Source organism: Thunnus albacares, chromosome 13 (genome assembly GCF_914725855.1).
Source record: "Thunnus albacares chromosome 13, fThuAlb1.1, whole genome shotgun sequence".
Taxonomy (NCBI): domain Eukaryota; kingdom Metazoa; phylum Chordata; class Actinopteri; order Scombriformes; family Scombridae; genus Thunnus; species Thunnus albacares.
In genome coordinates, this window is record NC_058118.1 from 5,178,310 (window position 1) to 5,199,182 (window position 20,873).

General features: G+C 40.5%; 1 protein-coding gene across 5 annotated transcripts; it reads left to right on the forward strand.

The window, feature by feature from the left end:
- The first annotated feature begins 983 nt into the window (after positions 1-983).
- prdm15 (PR domain containing 15) lies at positions 984-16,727 on the forward strand. 5 transcript variants are annotated; one of them, XM_044371440.1, is made up of 24 exons: positions 984-1,157; positions 1,749-1,785; positions 1,868-1,961; positions 3,448-3,601; positions 3,729-3,881; positions 3,986-4,094; positions 4,176-4,259; positions 4,527-4,733; positions 6,500-6,715; positions 6,868-6,962; positions 7,056-7,143; positions 7,271-7,438; positions 8,903-8,997; positions 9,123-9,254; positions 9,694-9,837; positions 10,037-10,200; positions 11,177-11,256; positions 11,905-12,024; positions 12,149-12,280; positions 12,469-12,552; positions 13,929-14,104; positions 14,213-14,293; positions 14,956-15,177; positions 15,616-16,727. In XM_044371440.1, exons 1-24 carry the CDS (start codon positions 1,059-1,061, stop codon positions 16,150-16,152), a joined length of 3,471 nt encoding a protein of 1,156 aa, XP_044227375.1. In that variant the 5' UTR covers positions 984-1,058; the 3' UTR covers positions 16,153-16,727. The 5 variants fall into 5 exon arrangements, with proteins under 5 accessions (XP_044227375.1, XP_044227376.1, XP_044227379.1 ...); XM_044371441.1 differs by having other exon boundaries at positions 4,203-4,259; XM_044371444.1 differs by lacking the exon at positions 984-1,157 and adding an exon at positions 1,169-1,316.
- The last annotated feature ends 4,146 nt before the right edge of the window (positions 16,728-20,873 follow it).

The window sequence follows — 20,873 nt, forward strand, 5'->3', positions numbered from 1 at the left end:
GTATCTCTCTGTGCTGGTTGAAAATCATGTGCTATCAGTAGTGGAAAGTATGTGTAAGAAATGTTCTTCAGCAGGAACTTGTTCTTTACGTCAGCATTTCCATTTTATGCTAATACATTTCAAAGGGAAATAGTGTATTTTTCTCTCTATGTTTATCTGCCTGCTAGTTACTAGTTATTTTATATATTTTGAAGATCATTTTTCATAAAAAAAACAAACATCATCAGTCTCCAGCACATGATGCAATGCAATGGAAAAAAATCCCTCCAATAAGTCATTTTTGTCTGGAATTTAAACTTTTATTTTCTAATGTTATTCTTTCTTATTATTAAGTGCAAAAAAGTATCTCCTAGTGCAGTATAAATATCAACAATGTGTTTGAAGAGTTTTCTAATTTCTTAATTCAAATGCAGAACCTGCGTTATTCTTTCCTGTTTCAAGATACTGTAGACACAGGTTGAAATACTCTCACTGTACTGCAGAGTAAGGTTTTTAGAACCCAGTTACAGATAGACATGGCTACAGAAGAATAAGGTTTTTGCAGGTTTAACTGTCCAACAGTTTATAATTTAGTTACATGAAATCAGCTCCTCCTAACCAAAGTTCAACAAAAACGCTGCCTACAGGTTAATGCATCAGTAACAACAGTCCTGTAATATATAGCCCATATAACACCATATGGCATAATGACTACTTTTACTTTTGATACTTAAAGTACATTTAATAATACTTAATTATAATAGTTATGAACTTTTACTGAAGTAAGATTGTGAATGCATGCAGCACTTTTACTTGTAGTGGAGTAATTTTACAGTGTAGTATTACTACTTATACTTATGTAAATGGTCTGAATACATCTACTCCTGTGTGCACTATGCTAAAATCAGCCAGTGCAACGTAGATAAATGACGTAGGAAATAACGAGATCAATTAACTACATTTTGGTAATCTTCCATGTCTTTATTTTGTTCAGTGAACTAAATTACACCTCTAATTGCCTTGTTAAAGCTTAATTGAGTTGCTTTATAGCCGTTTTTGACGAGCCTACAGCCCCCATAATGCACTCGGCGCGGCTCGTTTCCGGTCCTGCGCCGTTTCTGGAGCGGATTGGAACCCGGAGTCAGGATTCGACAAATGAAGGGTCTTTTGCAGAAAAGGTAACGTGTTTTCCCACAAACGTACATCGAATTTCCACAAATTGTCGCCGCAGTTTGGTAGAGAAGGTGCAGCTGGAGTGTCCGGCTCGCTCCGAGTCTTCCTGAGCCGCCTGCACCGCTCACTGCCCGCTGTAGAGGAGCATCGACTCCGGTTTGGAGGTTTGCGTCTCCGGTCCATCCGCCATGCCGACTGTTCTTTGTTACATTTTGGTGAAGAGAAGCCGCTCAGATCGGAGTTAAAACCCGGCTAGAGTTTGGGAACCGCTGAAATCCTGGATCCCATCTCCTACCCGGACTGCATACGTTAACATGCATGCTTCAACTGTACGGCTTACACCGTAAACAGTAAATGTTGTCATACTACACTACTGTGGAGCCAGGAGGTCTGATGCATCTAATACCGCTCAAGTGTCTCAGATTAAATGAGTATACAGGCTTGGAAGTTCAGTTATATTCTAACACACTCTCCAAAGTCTTGTTCTCTCATGGACATTTTTCTTTATGACTTGACTGCTGCTCAGCCTTCCCTCCTGTCCTGATGTTTGTCTCCTATTAATGACATGTTAAAAATATGTTTTTCTCTGTTTGTAGGCTGACATAATGGAGCAGGCGCCAGATGAGTTCATCTGTGAGTATGAACCCAGCTCTGACTGTGTATGTGTGACAGAGTGTGAGATGGGCAGTGTTGACAGGTGTGATGTGTGTCGCAGGGTGTGATGACTGTGGCCAGTACCATGACTCTGAGTGTCCTGAGCTGGGACCACTGGTAACCGTCGAGGACTCCTTCGTCCTCAGCCGGGCTCGGTGAGTGTGCGCCTGAAACTGTTTGAACTTCTGGAATCAAACTAGTGATTTCTTTCATTCATTAAGCTTGAGTCAATTTTCTAAGATTCAACCAGAGCACAGGGTGTGGATTCAAACTTCTATGCAGCAGACAAACATCAACTCTGCTGAATGTTCTCAAGCAAGACAAAAGTGTGGACATCGAACATCTGACCTCCTTATGGAGAGGGGGAATGAAAAAGTCTTCAGAAGTGTCATGTTATAAATATTCTTCCAGAGATGCATTACAAAAATTGTAAGAAGCTCCCTGCAGATGGTTGACTTCCTACCACTCTTTACCCCACATGTACTAAATTTGTATCTTCAGGCAAATCCACATTTTATTTTTAAACATCCCTGAAAATATAATGGAGCGATTGTATTCTCATAGCACAAGGTGAAGGTGATGTACATGTCTAACAACAAGAGTCTACAGCCATGCTAACAGCTCTGTGAGGCTGTACTCAAGCACAGCTCTGCTTTCAGCTAAAAAACAACATCAGCATGTTAACATGTTCACAGTGATGATGTCATTATGTTGATGTTTAACTGGTCTAATTTTTACCATCTTAATTTAGAGTGTAAACATACTCTACAACATTTGCTAGTTATCACTAAACACAAATAGAGCTACAACGATTAGGTGAGAAATCGATTAGTCAATCAACAATCATTTTGAGAAACAAATGCTATAATTCTCTTGGGGTTTGGTAAACAATGATCAACATTTTTCACCATTTTCTGATATTTTTTAGAACAAACAACTAAGTGATTAATCGATAATGAAAACAAGGGTTGGTTGCAGCCCTAAACAGCTGAGCCTGATGGGAGACCTGATGTTGGTGCTAGATGAAAGTTCAGAGTATCAAAATTTCTTCATTAAATTTCATGGCAATCCATCACATAGATGTTTCAATAAAAAACAACCTCATGGCAGCACAGGAGGAAACGGCAGGTGATCACCAAAGGCATTAAATACATTGTAATGGAACCATGAATATCTGTACAAAATGTGGTGCCAATCCATCAAGAAGATGTGGAGATATTTCACTGAAAAAGTGCCAACCTTGCCCTGCTGGTGGCGCTAGAGGAAATATCAGGGGATCACAGAAGTTGTTTGAATGTATCCTCTAGGGAACTTGAATGTCTATCGCAAATTTCATGGTGATCCTTTAAATAGTTGTTGAGATATTTTACTCTGAACCACAAATGTCAACCTGATGGCAGTGCTAGAGGAAAACTCAGGATCACCAAAGTCAGCAGGATTCAACCTCGAGCATGAATGTCAGCACAAAACTTCATGGCAGTCTGTCCAGTAGTTGTTGAGATATTTCAGTCTGGACCAAAGTGTCACACCGACCGGCAGCACTGACTAGAAAGCAGGAATTACCATGAGAATGATAGAGGTGAATTTTATATTATTATAATTTCATAATAAACATATTTTGTTGTTCTTGTCCTGGATCAGGTCCTCGTTGCCAAGCAGCCTGGAGATCAGACAGGTGGCTGACGGAGTGGAGGGGGTATTTGTCCAGCGACGGCTGGTGAAGAGGACCCGGTTTGGGCCGTTTGAGGCTAAGCGGGTCCCCCAGCTGGAGACAGAAGGAGTGTTTCCTCTGAAGGTGCAGCCTGATGAATCCTGAGTTTACATGTATTGTACACTGTTATTTTATATGGGTGTATGTGATTGTTTTCTTTATTATTTTAACTTCCTTCTCTTTTAATCCCTCATCCCCCCCCATTGAGCAGATCTTCCAGAAGGATGGCGTGGTGGTGTGTTTTGACTCTAGCAGTGAAGAAGACTGCAACTGGATGATGCTGGTACGACATGCCACCGACCACAAACACCAGAATCTGACGGCTTACCAGCAGGACGATGAAGTGTACTTCAACACCTCCCAGGTACGTGCATCCGTCCCTGAGGGCTGCTGCTGTTTGTCCAAGATTTCAGGGATCCATTGAGTTTATGGAGCTCATCCTCTTTGCCTCTGCTGTTTGTTTTCCAGGACGTGCTACCAGGAACAGAGCTGAGGGTCTGGTATGGAGCTTTTTATGCCAGGAAGATGGAGAAGCCCATGCTTAAGCCTCCAATTCAGCCACCACCACCTCCACCAGGTAGATGACATTACAGCACCATTGCTTTTGTAGGGTGCCATGGCAACAGAGTGAGCTCTTTATAGTTTTTCTTCTGCTCAGATCTGACGTCTTCATCTTCTAAAACAGAGACCTCAGAGAAAACTAGAGCACTCCTGCCCCCGGCAGCTGAAGAAAACAATGCAGGTAAGCTCATTCAAAACATCCATCACCTCCAGTCTGTACATCTTACAAAGGTCAACTCTTCTTTTATTGAGAGGGAAGGTACATTAAGGGTTATTTCACGCTTTTAATTGCATTAGATTGTCTTGGTTTTCAGCAGTTTTTCTCCACAGTGAGTCCAGCAGGAGTGGAAGCTCAACTATTCACACCTTCAAAACTTTCTCTGAACTGACAAAATGCTGCGTCATGGTTGCACCTTCTGATTCCCCTTCTTTCTCCTGCTGATAACAGGCCATATGCTGAGTCATCTGGATGAGGTGAAGACCGTAACGGAGCTTCCAGTCGACTCGCTCTTGCCCCAGGAGGAGAGCCTGCTCGGCCCTGATGAGGAGGACGCCACCCCTGCTGCTCAACCTGCCCCCAAGAGAGGACAGAGCCGGGGTAGGAGAGCCAAGGGACGTAGACCTGGAGCCACAGCTACCACAGGCAAAAGCAAAGGTGAGAAAAACCAGTCAGGTTGGAGCAGAAAAAAATCTAAAACACACAAAAGCTGTGAAATTCTTTGGATTCAATCTGTGGGAACTTGCCATGCATAGACTACATGATATCATGCTGATATATTTTCAATGATTGTGCAAAGAAGTTAGATGATGAACAGTCAGTGATCTCGAATATCAATGATAAACATCAGGATTTGATGTCAGTCCAAGAAAGAGCAAAAGTAATTTCTTTACTGATATTCAACATTCATATATTCACAAATTAAGAAAAAGCAGTGAAAACTGAAAACTGGGAAAATCATTTGCTTTTACTGCACCATCATTCTCTCTTCTACACTCTGAACCGAGCAAGTTGCAACAGGTTCAAGCACATTCTGGGAACATTTTGCAAATCATCAGCATTGACTGTGTATAAAGATGGATATGATGACTGCTCCCCAGAAGTGAAATCAAAACATCTGGATCACCCCCAGGTGGCTGGGTGGCTGGCTGGCTGGCGTATAGGTCATAAGTCCCGCCCCCTCCACATTAGCAGATAGGACATGAGCCGAACTAAAAAGTCAAAGTACATGTCAAATAAATTTTTCCCAAACATGGTTTCTGTCATTTTAGGTCATTTTTATCATGCTGATGTTTGTCCAAAAGCTTTTTAATTAGTTATTTGATGATATAAAAAGGGTGTGTGATATCATGATTGACAGTTGTGACAGCTGCTCTCAAGTCTCCGTCAGACAGCGGGACGGCTGAGGGGGCGTGTCCCGTAGGCTGTCATCCAAATAACATCACACAAGCAAGATGGCAGCTCCTGGAAAGAAGATATTTTGGCTTCACTTTTGTTTAGCGGTAGAAAGTGGAGAAATGTCATCCATATTTATTTTAAGTCACTGATCACAAACCTTAAACCCTCTCTGAAGTGGTCAGAGATGGAGCAGGATCATGAGAAGTGACACTTAAATAAAACACTCAATTAGAAAATGATTCCTGTAGAGCCATGTTAGTTTGTTTAAATCGGAGCACAGCTTCTCATTTTTCATTTGTTTTTTATTTTATTAGCTGTTCAGCTAAAGTCTTAACTAACCTAATGAATTAATAATAACTAATTATGTGTGACCAAAAAGGTTTTATAGGCTGCATTTTTATATATATATATGACCTTTATCTTTAGCCATGCTAGCAGTGTGGCTTAATTCCTTTAAAACTGATTACATAACCATCACCCTCAGCTGTACTTTGTGTTACGTGCTAATTAGCAAATGTTAGTGCACTAATATGCTAAACTAAGACGGTGAACTTGGTAAATATTATACAGTACCTATTCAATTTCAGCATATTAGCATTGTCACTGTGAGTATGTTGACATGCTAAAATTAGCATTTAGCTCAAAGCACTGCTCAGCCTCACACAGCAGCTAGCATGGCTGTAGACTGTTAGTCATGTGCTTAATTTCAGTTAGATATATTTATATTTGCTTTTGTTTTCAATTACAGTTAGTATAAAGTGTAATGTAATTTTCTATTATCTTTCTGTCATCTTATATATACCATTACTGTCATTTTAAAGAATACAGTTCATTATTAAATGGTAAAATATGATTTCCCAGATCATATTTTACCATTATACCATTTTACCAGATTTTCATTATGCTCAAACATCAACATCAGTGAATCTAGTATCAAAAATCTAGTATCAGTTGGACTCTCATTACCACCCAATGCTTTATATACCATAGATATCTCTTTGACATTGGATTCCTGATGTGTGCAGATGTGAAGCCCCCGGTGGAAAGCTCAGAACCGGTGGCTTCAGAGGCAGCAGCAACAGCAGCAGCAGAGAGCAGCAGCCTGCTGGGGGCTTCAGACAGTGGCGGCGTTGCCCTGAAGAGACACAAGGCCAGAGAGCACAAGAGGGTGTACCGCTGCTCCCTCTGCAACAAGGTCTTCCAGAACAGCAGCAACCTCAACAGACACATCCGATCTCACGGTACGTGGAGATCAGTGAGTTGAAAAGCTCATTTTGGCTTTCGAGACAGTGTTAAATTCATCATCTCTCTCTGAGACATCACACAATTCAAATAGAGGTCAACTGGGAATGAGTGGATGCATAGTGTTAAAGAATCCTTTATATCCTTCCAGGTGATAAGCTGTTCAAGTGTGATGAATGTGACAAGTTGTTCAGCCGCAAGGAGAGTCTGAAGCAGCACATCTCTTACAAACACAGCAAGAACATGGTGGGTAACACTGCAGACTAACTGAAAGGGACTTTCATTACTGTGCAGGTTAATGTGTTTATGAAATGTCTTCTTTTTATGTGCACATACCAGCCTGACATGGAGTACAAATACAAATGCAACACATGTGAGAAATCATTTCGCCTGGAAAATGCCTTAAAGTTCCACAACTGTCGGACAGGTTGGAGACTTTTTATTATGTTTAATATTTAAGTTATTTCCCTTCTTTTCCCTTTTATTTTCAAATGTTTCCGTTCACATTCCTGCCAGGTCTCGATTTTATTCATTCCATCACCTTCTCTCTCCAGACGACAAGACTTTCCAGTGTGATATCTGCTCGCGGTTCTTCTCCACCAACAGCAACCTTTCCAAGCACAAGAAGAAGCACGGTGAGAAGCTCTATTCCTGTGAAATCTGTAACAAGATGTTTTACCGCAAAGACGTGATGCAGGAGCACCACAGGAGGCACGGAGTGGGTGAGTCTCATTGAGAATTTGTTCAGCATTTTTTCTGTATATTCAATTTAGGAAAAATGTCACTTAGTGTGAAATATTAACCTGGAGCCCTCTTTTTTTTAAACGTGCAATCACAGTGACAAGTGCAAAGTGGTAGTTGTTGGACATGCAGACTGCGTGGGCGTCTCCAAGCACACCTGTTCAGTATGTGCAGCAGTGCAAAGTGTAAAAGGGCTGTGTGAAGGTGAATATAGATGGGAGGGTGTGGCGATTAATAAATACACCCTGTCTCTTATAGCTCTGAAACAGCTGCTCGCAGTGAAGCATGACAACAATGGCTTAAGAAATGGTTTCTCCAGGAAAATCATATTTTTGTCAGGAGGTGCAGAGTGACATGATGTGAACACACGCCTGCACAAATCTGCAGCCGGAGACAGACGATGTGGGGGTTTAACAGTTAATTAGCAGGATGACAACAGATAATTAAAAAGTAGTTTGGTGAAGCTTTTTATGTGATTGCATCAATCTGATTTTATTTCAGTCATAATTCTATCTCATAAATGTTCACATCATAACTGATTTGACAGTAATATTCACACTGCATGAGACATCACAACAAATAATGTTTCCCACTTTAACAGGCAGAATAGCAAGTTATAAACAACCACTCAGATGTGTGTAGAGGTGCGTGTGTGGTTATGCTGTAGCAGCCGGGTGTTATTTTTCACAATATAAATAGCTGTGTGTAATGACGCTGATTTCCACCACAGCACTTCTCAAATCAGAGGCTGCAGATTTATCAAACATATACAGTATCTGTTCTGCTGCCTTCAGACGCTGCAGGAATTTAACAAACCGAAGGAGAATCTTTTCATACAGTATAAAGCAGCTGTGGACAACCAATACTGTAGAAATCCCAGATATATTCATTCATAGATCAGACTGCTTTACTGATTTCCCGGCTTTAACCACAAAGTTATTTTTTGATGCCAATTTAAACGCATCTACTGGTTGGAGAGTAGTTTATTTATGAATTTAGCATTATCCCATTATTCCTGTGCCATTTCCTGGAAGTATTTACTTTGCTCTTGATGATAAAATCACTAAATTGCCTGTGAAGTGACAGATGTGGGTTTGAGATATGTATTCTCAGTGCAATGTCTAAGATCCCAATTCTAACCAAATACTCGCTTTGTGCTGCCTTATCTGAATGAACCTCCCACCTGTTTGTTCCTCTCCTACCACCTGTACCATGCACGCTGCACTGAGCACCACACAGTCAGGAAAGGTTAGATAAATATCAAACTGTTGCATAACGTGGCACTGCCATAAACTTAAAGCCCTTAATGCTAATTCCCTCAAGAAAACATGGAACCAATTTTTTTTTTTTCATTTATAATGTTGCAGAGAGCTGCAAACTCCGCCTTAAGTTGCATGTCAGCATATTTCTCTTAAGCTCTTAGCTGAACTAAAATATTTGGACAGGACCAAAGCACATGAAGAAAGAGGACCTGGAGGCCAATGGAGAAGAAGGGACCAAGTACAGGAAGGAGCCGTCACCCTGTCCCATCTGTGGCAAGGTGAGCACTTTGCACTGCAGCAAAGATTAATGGCACTTTTGGCAGCAAGTCAAACAACTGCAAATAAATCCAGACGGAAGAAAATGCACCGCGGGTTCATCGTGCGTGTGTGTTTGTGTGCACAGGTGTTCTCCTGCAGGAGTAACATGAACAAGCATCTGTTGACTCACGGTGATAAGAAGTACACCTGTGAGATCTGCGGCCGGAAGTTCTTCCGAGTGGACGTGCTGCGAGATCACATTCACGTTCACTTCAAGGTGAGACGGTGCAGAGAGAAGACTGAACAAAACCCTGCATGACTGCGAAATGCAAGATTTCTCTGTAACTCACATTCAACAACTTCATTTCCTGTAGTTTCGACCTAGACATGTGCTCATCAAAACATTTTGGGTGATGTTTTTCATTAACGTAAGGGGCTTTTTTTTTTCTGCAAAACACCAAGTATATCAGTGCTACCCAGAGGGAGCACAAACTAATTCAGGTGCAGACAGTTCTGATGCACTCGCTTTAAGTCATGGTCGATAAAACTGTCAGATGAAAGAATGGTAGATGCGAGCTGATACTGTTTGTCATTGTGGTTATAAATTTGCCCCTCACACCATACATGTTTCATTAAATTATCTTTTGACACCCCCTCTGGATCTTAGATGTCAGTGACTTTAATAATTTCATTTCAAAGCGTTCCTTTCGTTCCAGGACATAGCCTTAATGAATGAGCAGGAGAGAGAGGACTTCATCAAGAAGATCGGCATTTCAGCAGGCGACAGCGACGACACGGACATGGATGATGAAGAAGAAGACGATCCCGAGCACCACAAGTACAACTGCAAGAAATGTCAAGTAAGCTTTGTCCTGACAGGCCTGCAGTGTTGCTGTTCAAGTTCATGAACATGTTTACGAATCATAACAATGGCGGACAGATATAAATGGCTACGGGCAGATAATAGAAACATAAAATGTGTAACTAGGAGCAGCACATATCTAAGTTTTTCACTAACAATCCCACACTAATACTTGAGCTTCCTGCGTCTGTCTCTAGCTGTCATTTGCAAAGGGCAGAGAGTACCTGAAGCACATCATGGAGCAGCACAAAGAGAGAGGCTACGGCTGCGGCATCTGTAACCGACGCTTCGCACTGAAGGCCACGTACAACGCTCACCTGGTCATCCACAGAGAGCAGCTGCCAGACCCTGCAGTGCAGAAGTAAGAAACAGGAAGCAGCAAGAAAACATATTTCAGCTTACATTTCTGGTTTGGTTTTGGTTTTTATGTTGTTTTAGCCTTGTCCAATCACGGCTGAGATACTAGATAAAGATGGAGACAGGAATGTCAGCTGCTGTATACTGATTGTAAAAAAAGAGGCATTACTTTGAAGCGCACTGATGAGGAAAATCCATATGAAAGCCACTATCTCTTTTTTTGGGCTGCAACTAACAAGTACTTATTATTGATTAACCTGCCGAGTATTTTCTCAATGAATCGATTAGTTATTTGGTCTATAAAATGTCTCTGTTTCTCAAAGCCCAAGATGACATCCTCAAATGTCTTGTTTTGTCCCAACCAACAGTCCACAACCCAAAGATATTCAGTTTATTGTCACAGAAGACTAAAGAAACCAGAAAATATTCACATTTGAGAAGCTAGAATCAGAGAATTTGGAATCTTTTTAAAAATGACCCATAACGATTAATCGATCATCAAAATAATTGGCGATTAATTTCATAGTTGGCAACTTATCGATTAATGGACTAATCGTTGCAGCTGTGATCTCTTGTATTATTTACCTTTTTAAATATATCACAGTAGAGTTTTTTAGCTTTTGATAGTATCACACATTCTTCCTCAGCGAGTGGAGCTGCCCAGTTGTCATGGAATTCTTCTCATCTGAAAAGTTGAGATTGAAAGTTAATTCTTGATCTTGGAAATAGCAGTTGATAAAACAACCTCACCACAAGGTCCACTTAACAGTTTCAAAGGTCAGAAATCAACTGTTAAACTCTAATTATTGGGAAGGTTCGAGTCTGTATAAGAGCTCAAGATACTCTGGTATTGTAGCTTAAACTAAATGGTTTCAGAAACTAACCTTGAGTCAAAGTGACAGTGAAACTGAAATATGAAATGATCAAGCAGCAGCACAAATGAATTGTAATCATTTCAAACTTGCTGATCTGTCCTAAAGGTACATCCATCCATGTGAAATTTGTGGGCGAATCTTCAATAGTATCGGTAACCTGGAAAGGCACAAGATCATCCACACCGGTGAGCAGCGGTCTGAGATCAGTTTCAAATATGTGTCACTGTTCCTATTATGTCTGTGGTCCTGAAACATTTAGTTTCCTGAGATAGATATTTAGACAAGAACACCTGTGTTAAATCTATATAATTGTTGAAAAAATGATGCTATAAATCAACTAAATACCAACCAAGACCCTGATGAGACCTTTCCATTTCAGTCTTACTTTGAATTATTCTAAATACAGGAACACATCGTTATGTGAAACAAGTCCTTCCATTACAGAAACCAGTGTCCCTGTTTACATGATGTTTAAGAAATCCTCTTACTGGAGAAAGCCGCCTGTTGCTTACATGCATGTAAATGTACTGAATGTTATGGTGGGACTTAACATACAGGGCAGAGTTGCTGGGTTCCCTCCAAAATGTATGATTACATTGTGTTAGACAGAAATGTAATATATGACCCAAGATTATGTGCACTCTATCTATGCATTACAAGGGAGTGGCAAAATTTGTGACACTTTATCAAAAGAAACATCTACATACAGTATATTTGGAATACCAGTATGTAACAAGAATCACATCTTAACGACACGGAAAAGCAACGTTGTGTAATGCAACAGTCTATAATATTAATGGAGTGTCTGCATGTGTGTTTTTATGATCATCAAGGGGTGAAGAGCCACAGCTGTGATAAGTGCAACAAATCATTCGCGAGGAAGGACATGCTGAAAGAGCACCTCAGGGTTCACGACGACATCCGAGACTTCCTGTGTGCAGAGTGCGGGAAAGGTCAGGTCGTCACAGCTTCATCACACATATCATTACTTGTTTGTCACTGTGTAAATGCCACCATGAACACACAGTAGTTGGTGTTTGGATTGTCGCCACATTGTGGAAATGTTTTCTTGAGCAGGCATGAAGACCAAGCACGCTCTGAGGCACCACATGAAGCTTCACAAGGGTATCAAAGAGTACGAGTGCAAGGAGTGTAATCGCAAGTTCGCCCAGAAGGTCAACATGCTGAAGCATTACAAGAGACACACGGGTGAGTCAAAAAATAGCGTGTTACAGATTCACGAAAGACGAAAATAAAAGAGAAAATAAAAAAAATAAAAACTAGTGCGTTCAATATAAATAGTCTAACTGACTTTGACAGTGCAAACTTCACAGAAATTGCATCACGTTAATGTTTGTCTCCACTGTATGTGTGTTCACGTGTCACTTTGCTTGCAGGTATAAAGGACTTCATGTGTGAGCTGTGTGGAAAGACGTTCAGTGAGAGGACGACCCTAGAGACACACAAGCTCATCCACACAGGCAAGTGTTTCATGTCACGCTATGAGAAGTGTGCAGCAGTCTGGTTTTATTAGTCTGTTACACTGACTATTACAAGGCTGCTGAATGTGGGAGCCTATAATTTGGCTTTTTGCCCCCAGTATGTTCAGAGCCAGAAAACTGAGTAGTTTATGGTCAGACAAGAAGTGATTCTGCAGTCTGATTTATGTAGCCGGCAGTACATAGAAAAACCAAACCACCACTTAAAAATTAAAGGACATGTTTTTCTGTGAAACTCTAAAAGTTGAAGGGTGGAAGATTGGTGAGTTTGGCACAGAGAGGGAAAAATGACAACACAAAGTAAATTGATTTCATAATTTTGCCCCAAAGAGCTACATTCATATCCTTGTTAAGTATGAGACCCTAAACTGACAAAAATAGTGAAAGGTTATCACACAAGTCAAAAATATGGCTGAAAACATCAATAAATAATACTCTTAGTTAAATAATTGAGTGCAACAGATATCACAGCATTTTAGCAGGAAAGCTAAAAAAGTTAGCTAGCTAACACTAATGCATTCAAAAACACACCATACTTCTGTCTTCATAACATTATCTTCCATAACCTGTAGCATGAAGTGAATTAGTTTATAGAAACTGAGAGTTTCTGTCAGTCAAAAAGCATGACACATTGTAATTATTGGTTATGAAGAAACCTTGATGACTGAGTTTCTTTTTAAATGCATGTCTCTTGTCTCCATCAATGACCTCAATGAAAATAAGTGTTGGACTTCATTGTATTATCTATGACATTGTGTAGATGTACGCCATATAATGTCACCTTTCTCATCATGTCAAATAAATTAAAATCTAATCTAATAAGTGTTAGCGAGCTATAATTACTAGCACTAGCCGGTGTAGTTTTAAGATGAACGTTAGCTGCAGCCAGGTAGCTAGCTGAAAAGGCTGGTGCTCATTGTGTTTAGCTACTAGTGTTTTCAGGTAAGCTAGCTAGCCACATATTCCACTGTCTATTCACCACTGATGTGACATACACACACGCACACACACACACACACACACCCCCACCCTGGACAAATCTCTGCCCTGGAGATATGTACATGGACACAATTATATCATTATCATATATGCACAATAAAAAAAATCTGAAATGTTGCTTGAGGATAATACAAAATAGGTAAATAATTAAATGTATGTGCTTAGACCAGAAACATAGCACCTTGGGGTTGAAAAACAGAATTAGCTAGTGAGAAATAAATGGAAAAGTTAAATAAATTACATTCTTTTTAATCAACTGACTGGAGGTAATAGGGAAAAAAAAGGTTTTCTCTTTTTTTATCAACTGGTAAAACTGGTTTATCATGCTTGACTCTCCATTTCGCTGTCTCTGACTGCAGTGGGTAAGACGTGGACATGTACCACGTGTGATAAGAAGTACCTGACAGAGTACATGCTGCAGAAGCATGTCCACCTGACCCACGAGAAGGTGGAGGCCCAGTCATGTCACCTCTGCGGGACCAAGGTGTCCACCCGCGCATCCATGAACCGACATCTCCGACGCAAACACCCTGAGGTGAGTTAAGACAGTGCTGTTAGGACAATGAAAACCCAGCTCATCTGGTGTTATTGAACTCTAAAAGTAGTCTTGTTGAACTGTTGTTGTTGTCCTTCATGCCTCCAGGTGGTGTCTGTGAGAATCGATGAGTTTGATGATCTTCAGGAAACTTCGACAATCAATGATTCATCTATCAGCATCGTGCAGGTTAGATTACAGCGCAGTACACACACACACACACACACTGAACGATGAAACACATTGGCTGGAGTAGCTCTGACCAGGAACATCTAGCTGTATGAAAACAGTAGCTGATCATCATTATGATCATGAAGCCAGTTTGTGTTTGACATACCAAATAGCTATTGAACTCAATTTACATTCCTAATCCAAGAATCAGATGTTAAAATGATGTTGATGCCTGATGATACAGCTTGTCATGTTTCTCATACTATAGTGTGTTTGATTGCACACTAAATATAGAGCTGTTAGAATGCAAATATACACTCAGTTCCTGTTTTTCCACTGTATGAGGTATGAATCAGACATGCATGCACTGCATAGTGTTTGTTCCTCAACTATCTATCATAGCATTAATAGGACTCTCTTTGCTCCTGGTATTACATTAATCCTGTGTGACATGTTTGTCTTGGGGAAAAGACAAAATGAATAAAACCCAGACTACACTGCACTCCAGATGAGATGGAATCAGATCAACCAGGCAGGGTGAGGGTAACCCTAACCCTCACTGACACTTTCAAAGGATGTAAATGTTAAATGTCAAAGCTAGTTTCACAGAGAAAGGAAACAGATTTCAGTTTGTGAGATGGGCTGATTATATCATGAAATGTTTTCACCTTCTTCTTCAGCCTACCCTGACCCTGGAAAAAGATGGCATGTCTCAGGAGAGGCCCAGTCGACCGTCCCGCCACCCCAAGAAGAAGCAGAGAGTTCAAGCTGAGCCAGAGCTCTCTGAATCAGACGAGTATGTTGACTTCACAGAGCCCAGGCACGAATCCATGACAGAATTTAATGCCGTCATTGTTGGAGAGGAGACCGAGACGAGCTCTGCTGTGCAGAGCATCCAGCAGGTAGCTTTGAAGATTGCCACAAAGTTTTATTGTCAAAATAACATGCAATCTCTTTTCTTTTTTCTTTTTTTCAAAGACCACATGAAATGGAGGCTTGATACAAAGCAGGTGTCCTGATTTGGGGGGGGGGGGGGAATGAAATGAAATATGGGTGAAGTTTTGAAGAAACAAATGCCCAGAGACAGAAGCTGACTGTACATTGCTGATGGAAAGCAGAATAAATAAAAACACATAAGATCAATGATGATCACCACTCTGGCTCTGTGTTACTAGGAGCTCAAGATTTTCTTTTTGTTGTTTTGTTTGTTGTGGTAAAGGGCGATAAGAACGGATCATGTGGTAACTTACAGACCGAGCCAGTCAGTAGATGAGATGCTTGTCACACTGTGTTGCTTCAGTGCTCCTGCTGCTCTAATTTATCTGATGTTGTTGTTTCAGGTGGTGGTCCTCGCTGACCCCAGCGCCCCATCAGCCTCTTCCCCCAACAGCTCGGTGGGCCTGACCAACATCACCGTTACACCCATCACCAGCCACGCCCCCACCCAGTTCACCAGCCTGCAGCCTGTAGCTGTGGGCCACCTGACAGCCAGCGACCGGCCCCTCACGCTGGACAACTCCATCCTCACAGTCACCTTCGACACTGTCAGTGGCTCCGCCATGCTCCACAACCGGCCCGCCGAACTCGTCCCAGAGACGGTGGGTCCCGGCGGAGGCGCAGCGCCCCAGTCAGTCGCCCACTTCATCAACCTCACCACTCTCGTCAACCCCATGGGCCACCAGCTGGAGGCTCCAACTCTGGCCTGGAGGCCTGTACCCGCAGCCGAGGGCAACCAGGTCACCCCTGTGGTGGAGGGTGCTCAAGGGGACAATCAGGAGGCCCAGAGCCAGGGCCCCGAGTCAGGCCGGAACAGCCAGAGCCAGCCACCCACCCCCCAGCAGCAAGGCGGCTCTGCACAGCAGATGTTCAGCTACTAGAGCAGAGACTGGAGGTGCTGGTCACCTCACACTCACAGACATTGTCACATAGTAGAGTAGATTTTATGAAACTGTACAAAGCTTTGATCACTGTCACCCAGATGCCTCTCCAGTCCCATAGAAGTGAATGAAATCGTAATGTTTTTTTTTTTTTATACTGACAAAACAAAGAGGCTGTTTATAATTAACTAACTATTTAAAAAAAAAAAAAAGAGGGAAATGGTACATTTATCCACACTCACTGACACTCCTCTGGAAGATATACATTTGAAACCAAAGCGACATGTTGAATATTCAAATGCCTTACCAGCCTTCTAAAAACATGCATGTTTTCAAGATAAATCTGCTGCTTGAAAAAAATGACAAATGAAAACGTACCAACCTGAAAAAAGACACATTTGGTGCAGTCAACAAGGAAAGTCATGTGATGTGTGATGGTTGGCATATTCCTAAAAGTGGCTCACTCATGAAATGTTATTTTTGAATGCTGTAAACAGTAATTATTGTTGAACTGTCTGGAAAAAATACTGGAAGCCTTTTTGTACTGTTATTTTTAAAGAAAATACCTCTTTAAATGGGTCTTCTTTTATTTGTCTTCATATTAATTCAGTTTGTGTGGTGAACAGTGATAACTGCCCACCAGAGGGTTCATTTGTGCAGCAAGGTTTTTCTAAATCACGGCACAGATGCCATCTGAATCATCAGCAAACCTAATTCTGTTTGTCTCAGTCTGTTTATAGCAATATGACCATCTGCTCTGGATCTCCTCGCATCTCAAGCCAGCGAGTCTGTTTGTCTTCCAGTCAGTCAGAAGCTGATGGCTTTTCTGCAAACAGCACGTGAGTGGTACACAAATGATCGTTCTAAGGGCAGATACGTATGTGTGTGTGTGTGTGTGTTGCTGATACTGCCAGTGCTCATTGACTCATGTATCACATACAGTCAGATTCTGCAGAGTGACCTTTAAAAGGTTTTCATTCAAAAATATAAATGAAACATGAATGAATCGATGATGGGGAATTGAAATAAACAGCTGAATTTCCAGAAAAGGTCCTAGGCTTGTCCTCTAAAGACACTAAATCAAAACAGATTACAGCATACAAACATAAAACAACCAGATTCTGTACCACAGAACACAATCCACCTAACAATTCAACATCGTCTCCAGATTTAGAGAAATGTACAAATCCTCACAACTTGAAATGTATTTTCGAAATATGAAAGGGGCCTAAAAACCTAAATATTTAGTTAATTGTTCCCCAACTGTAAACGAAGAGGTACAAAATTTAGATATGAAACCATAAAGTTGTTAAATGAAAATATTCAAGTGGTAGTGTCAAAGTAAGAAAAATGGAGATATAAACTATGACATTGTGGAGTAGCAATATTTATTTGAACATTTTGGTATTTTTTCCTACAAGAACCGATCACAAAGCATCAGGAGCAAGATGATGGATAATCTGGAACAGGATATCATAAACTTTGAGCATGAGTACACCACAGCTCAGTCATGACCTTCATCTCTGCATATGTGGGGCTATTGTGTAATGTTGGGTATGTTCAAACACAGCTGTTAGTGTTCAATAACAGAGATATGTTGTGACCCAGCGCTGACCTCAGAGTATTTAGAAGAGAGCAAATAAATGAGACAGAACTCTGAGAATCAAGCGCATTTTCCATTCTTCAACATTTATTCGGTTTTAAATGCACTCACTGAACTTTTAATGATTACTGGTTTTCACACAGCTCTTTTCTTTTTACACAACCTTCACATAGAAAATGTGGTTTGCAAAACATTTGACACAAGTACAGAGTGAAGATTTCAAGAGTCTTCTGCTCACAATATTCTCAGCCTTGTTGAGAAATCAGATTTCTGTTTTTCTTGGCTCATTCACTGTGTGAGAATATGCAAAGGTACAAAACTTTGACTCTATAATATGTATGAAGTCACATGTGAAGGGACACAGCAGCTGGAATGTAGGGACGTATGGGTGAAAGGTGGGAAAATCTGTAGAAAGACAATAGTTGTCCAACAGTATCTATCATATTGGACAATGTGAGGTTCCATCAGATTGCAGTGCGGCAGTTCAGGAGAGACTCCAACCCTACTCCAACAGTTTTAATGATCTGTCTTTCTCAGTGAAAGTGAGATTTCTTTTGTGTGACCTTGGAAAATGTACAAGCTCAAATCCATTATGCCAAGACTGGTTTGATGAATAAACTGCTCTATCTAAGGTGAAGAGAATGTTACAGATAGTGAGCAGTAAACAGACTGCCTTAAGTACTTGGTTAAGTCTATTTAAAGATTTGTGTAGCACTACTAAATGACTGCAGGTTGAAATTGAAGATTTGATGCACTGTTTTGAAAAAGAAGTTGTGTGGTTTTTTTTTGGCTGCAGCTGCAGTATTATATTTCTTTTCAGACACTGGTATGTGATTGGATTGTACGAGGACTTTTGAGAATACCACACCTTTTGGAGCTTGAATAGATGCACTGTTCTGGTGTATGTGTCACCTGTTCTTAAAGTTGGACTTTTCTATCTAACACATCAAAACAATGGAGAAAAACTGATATGAGGAGACCATTTTTCAGCTCAGATGCTCTTCAGATTCTATTTCAGGGCTTTGAGAAACATAAATATGATTTTCTTCGTTCATAAATGTATGGCTTCGACATAGTTTGAGCACTCAAGTCTCATCACAGAGCTAAATGCTTTAATATGAAAATTCCAGTAGGTGGCGACAAAGTCTGGCACACACTGGGTAAAATGTAAATAGTATTCATAATTTATAAACAATATTTATTCAGACTTTATTAAAATGTGTTTCCCTGAAAAAAAACTCTAATGGTGAAGAATAAAACTAACATAGACATTCAGCTGCAGTCCTTCATGCAGAATTCTTCATACCCACTTTGGAATACAGTATCAGTAGTGCTGTACATGAAATTGGTATATAGTGAAATACTACATTCATTTGAACATTCATAAACAAACCATCATATTCTACATTTACTGATCATCAGCAGCATAAATATTCCAGTACACATACATGAGCCACCATCAGTGAAAACATGCTGTCACAAGCTGAGACTCACTGTATGACTGTGGTTGTTCATTTGTTTTTTATTGATGTTCTCAGACCACTAAAGCTCATTTGAATTCAAAACAAAAAAAAGCTGTTTTTTTCTGACAGTGGGGGAAAGTGGACGGTCCTGATCTATTTTCTGGTTTTTAATCAGACCTGTAAAACAGATGAAAAGAGCTGATTTAATTAACACACCAATAAAAGCTCCTCTTTCATTCTAATGATCAAGATCAAGGTGTGATGCCGCCCCAGAGGAAGGGTTCGGGCTCATGTGATTCTGTGAACACATTTACACTTTACACAATGGGTGGACCCTTATCTCAAAGGGCTCGTGTTCACACCGCCTACCAACTTTCACCTTTTAACTGCTGTTTGTGTTAATGTCTCCATGTGTCTGCAGAGCAGCAGCCTCAGAGGACAAATACTGATCTCAGCTGCAGTGACAAGAGCCAGCAGCATGAAATGAAGCCTGACTCCTCCTGGATCAATAAGATCTGCTTATTGTCTCAACGGCCTCCCCGATGACATATTTATACTTGGTCTTTATACCTCATCCTTCCAGTTTCCTAATTTAATCTGGAGTGCAGAGTGGAGTAGGGTGAAATTATGAAATCATGTATTATGCTAGTGAAGTAGAGGCAAATAGAGAGGTATGATTTACAGATTCTGATTACCATAAAGCAAACAACAATAGAGCAACATAAATAATTATGTTTGTAGAGACAAGTTGAATTGCATTTTATCCTCTCTAGTGTGTGGATTGCACTCAGGGAAAGCAGAGCTCATGCACCAGAGCATCAGGTTCCCAAAAAGACACAATTTGCATATAGATACGTTTAATACATATCCAGTATATCCAATAAAAGTTTTCTAATTCCAATCAGAACATGCTGAGGTGCAGGTAAAATCTAAATTAAAATAGGAACCCAGGTCCAGAAGCAAAGCGTGGAAAAAATATAAAAGCTGTCACATAACCTAGTAATAAAAAAGGGATCCTTAAGGGACTGTGTAAAAATTATTAAGGGAGGAAAAAAAGGGGGTCAGAGAAGTGGGAGGGTTATGTATGTTTACTTATTGCTAAAGGTAGGGATGTCAGATTGTTTTTAGGAGTTCAAAGGAGGGTCTTTTAAGTTTTTCCTCTTCCCAGATTCATTCTTTCCTTATGGTAAAAATGTTTTTAAAAAGATCAAGTAGCTACATCATTAGTAGAGCTTTCCTCTTGATACTTAATGCTGCCTGGAAGAAACATCACCAACATTCCCGGCCATGCGACTCAGCCGTCATGGAACTCGGATTGAAGGGATGAACATGGATTTGAGGGAGAGTCAGACATCTCATAACATACAATATATACGGTGCATTTAGAAAGTATTCAGACCCCTTCACTTTTATCACATTTTGTCATGTTGCAGCCTTATGCTGAAATTGTTTAAATTAATTTTTTCTCCTCATCAATCTACACTCAATACCCCATAACAACAAAGCAAAAACAGGAAAAACACTTAAGAATTTTTTACAAATTTATTAAAAAGGAAAATCTGAAATATCACATTGTCATAAGCTCAGGCGCCTATTCAGACCCTTTACTCAGTACTTAGTTGAAGCACCTTTGGCAGCAATTACAGCCTCGAGTC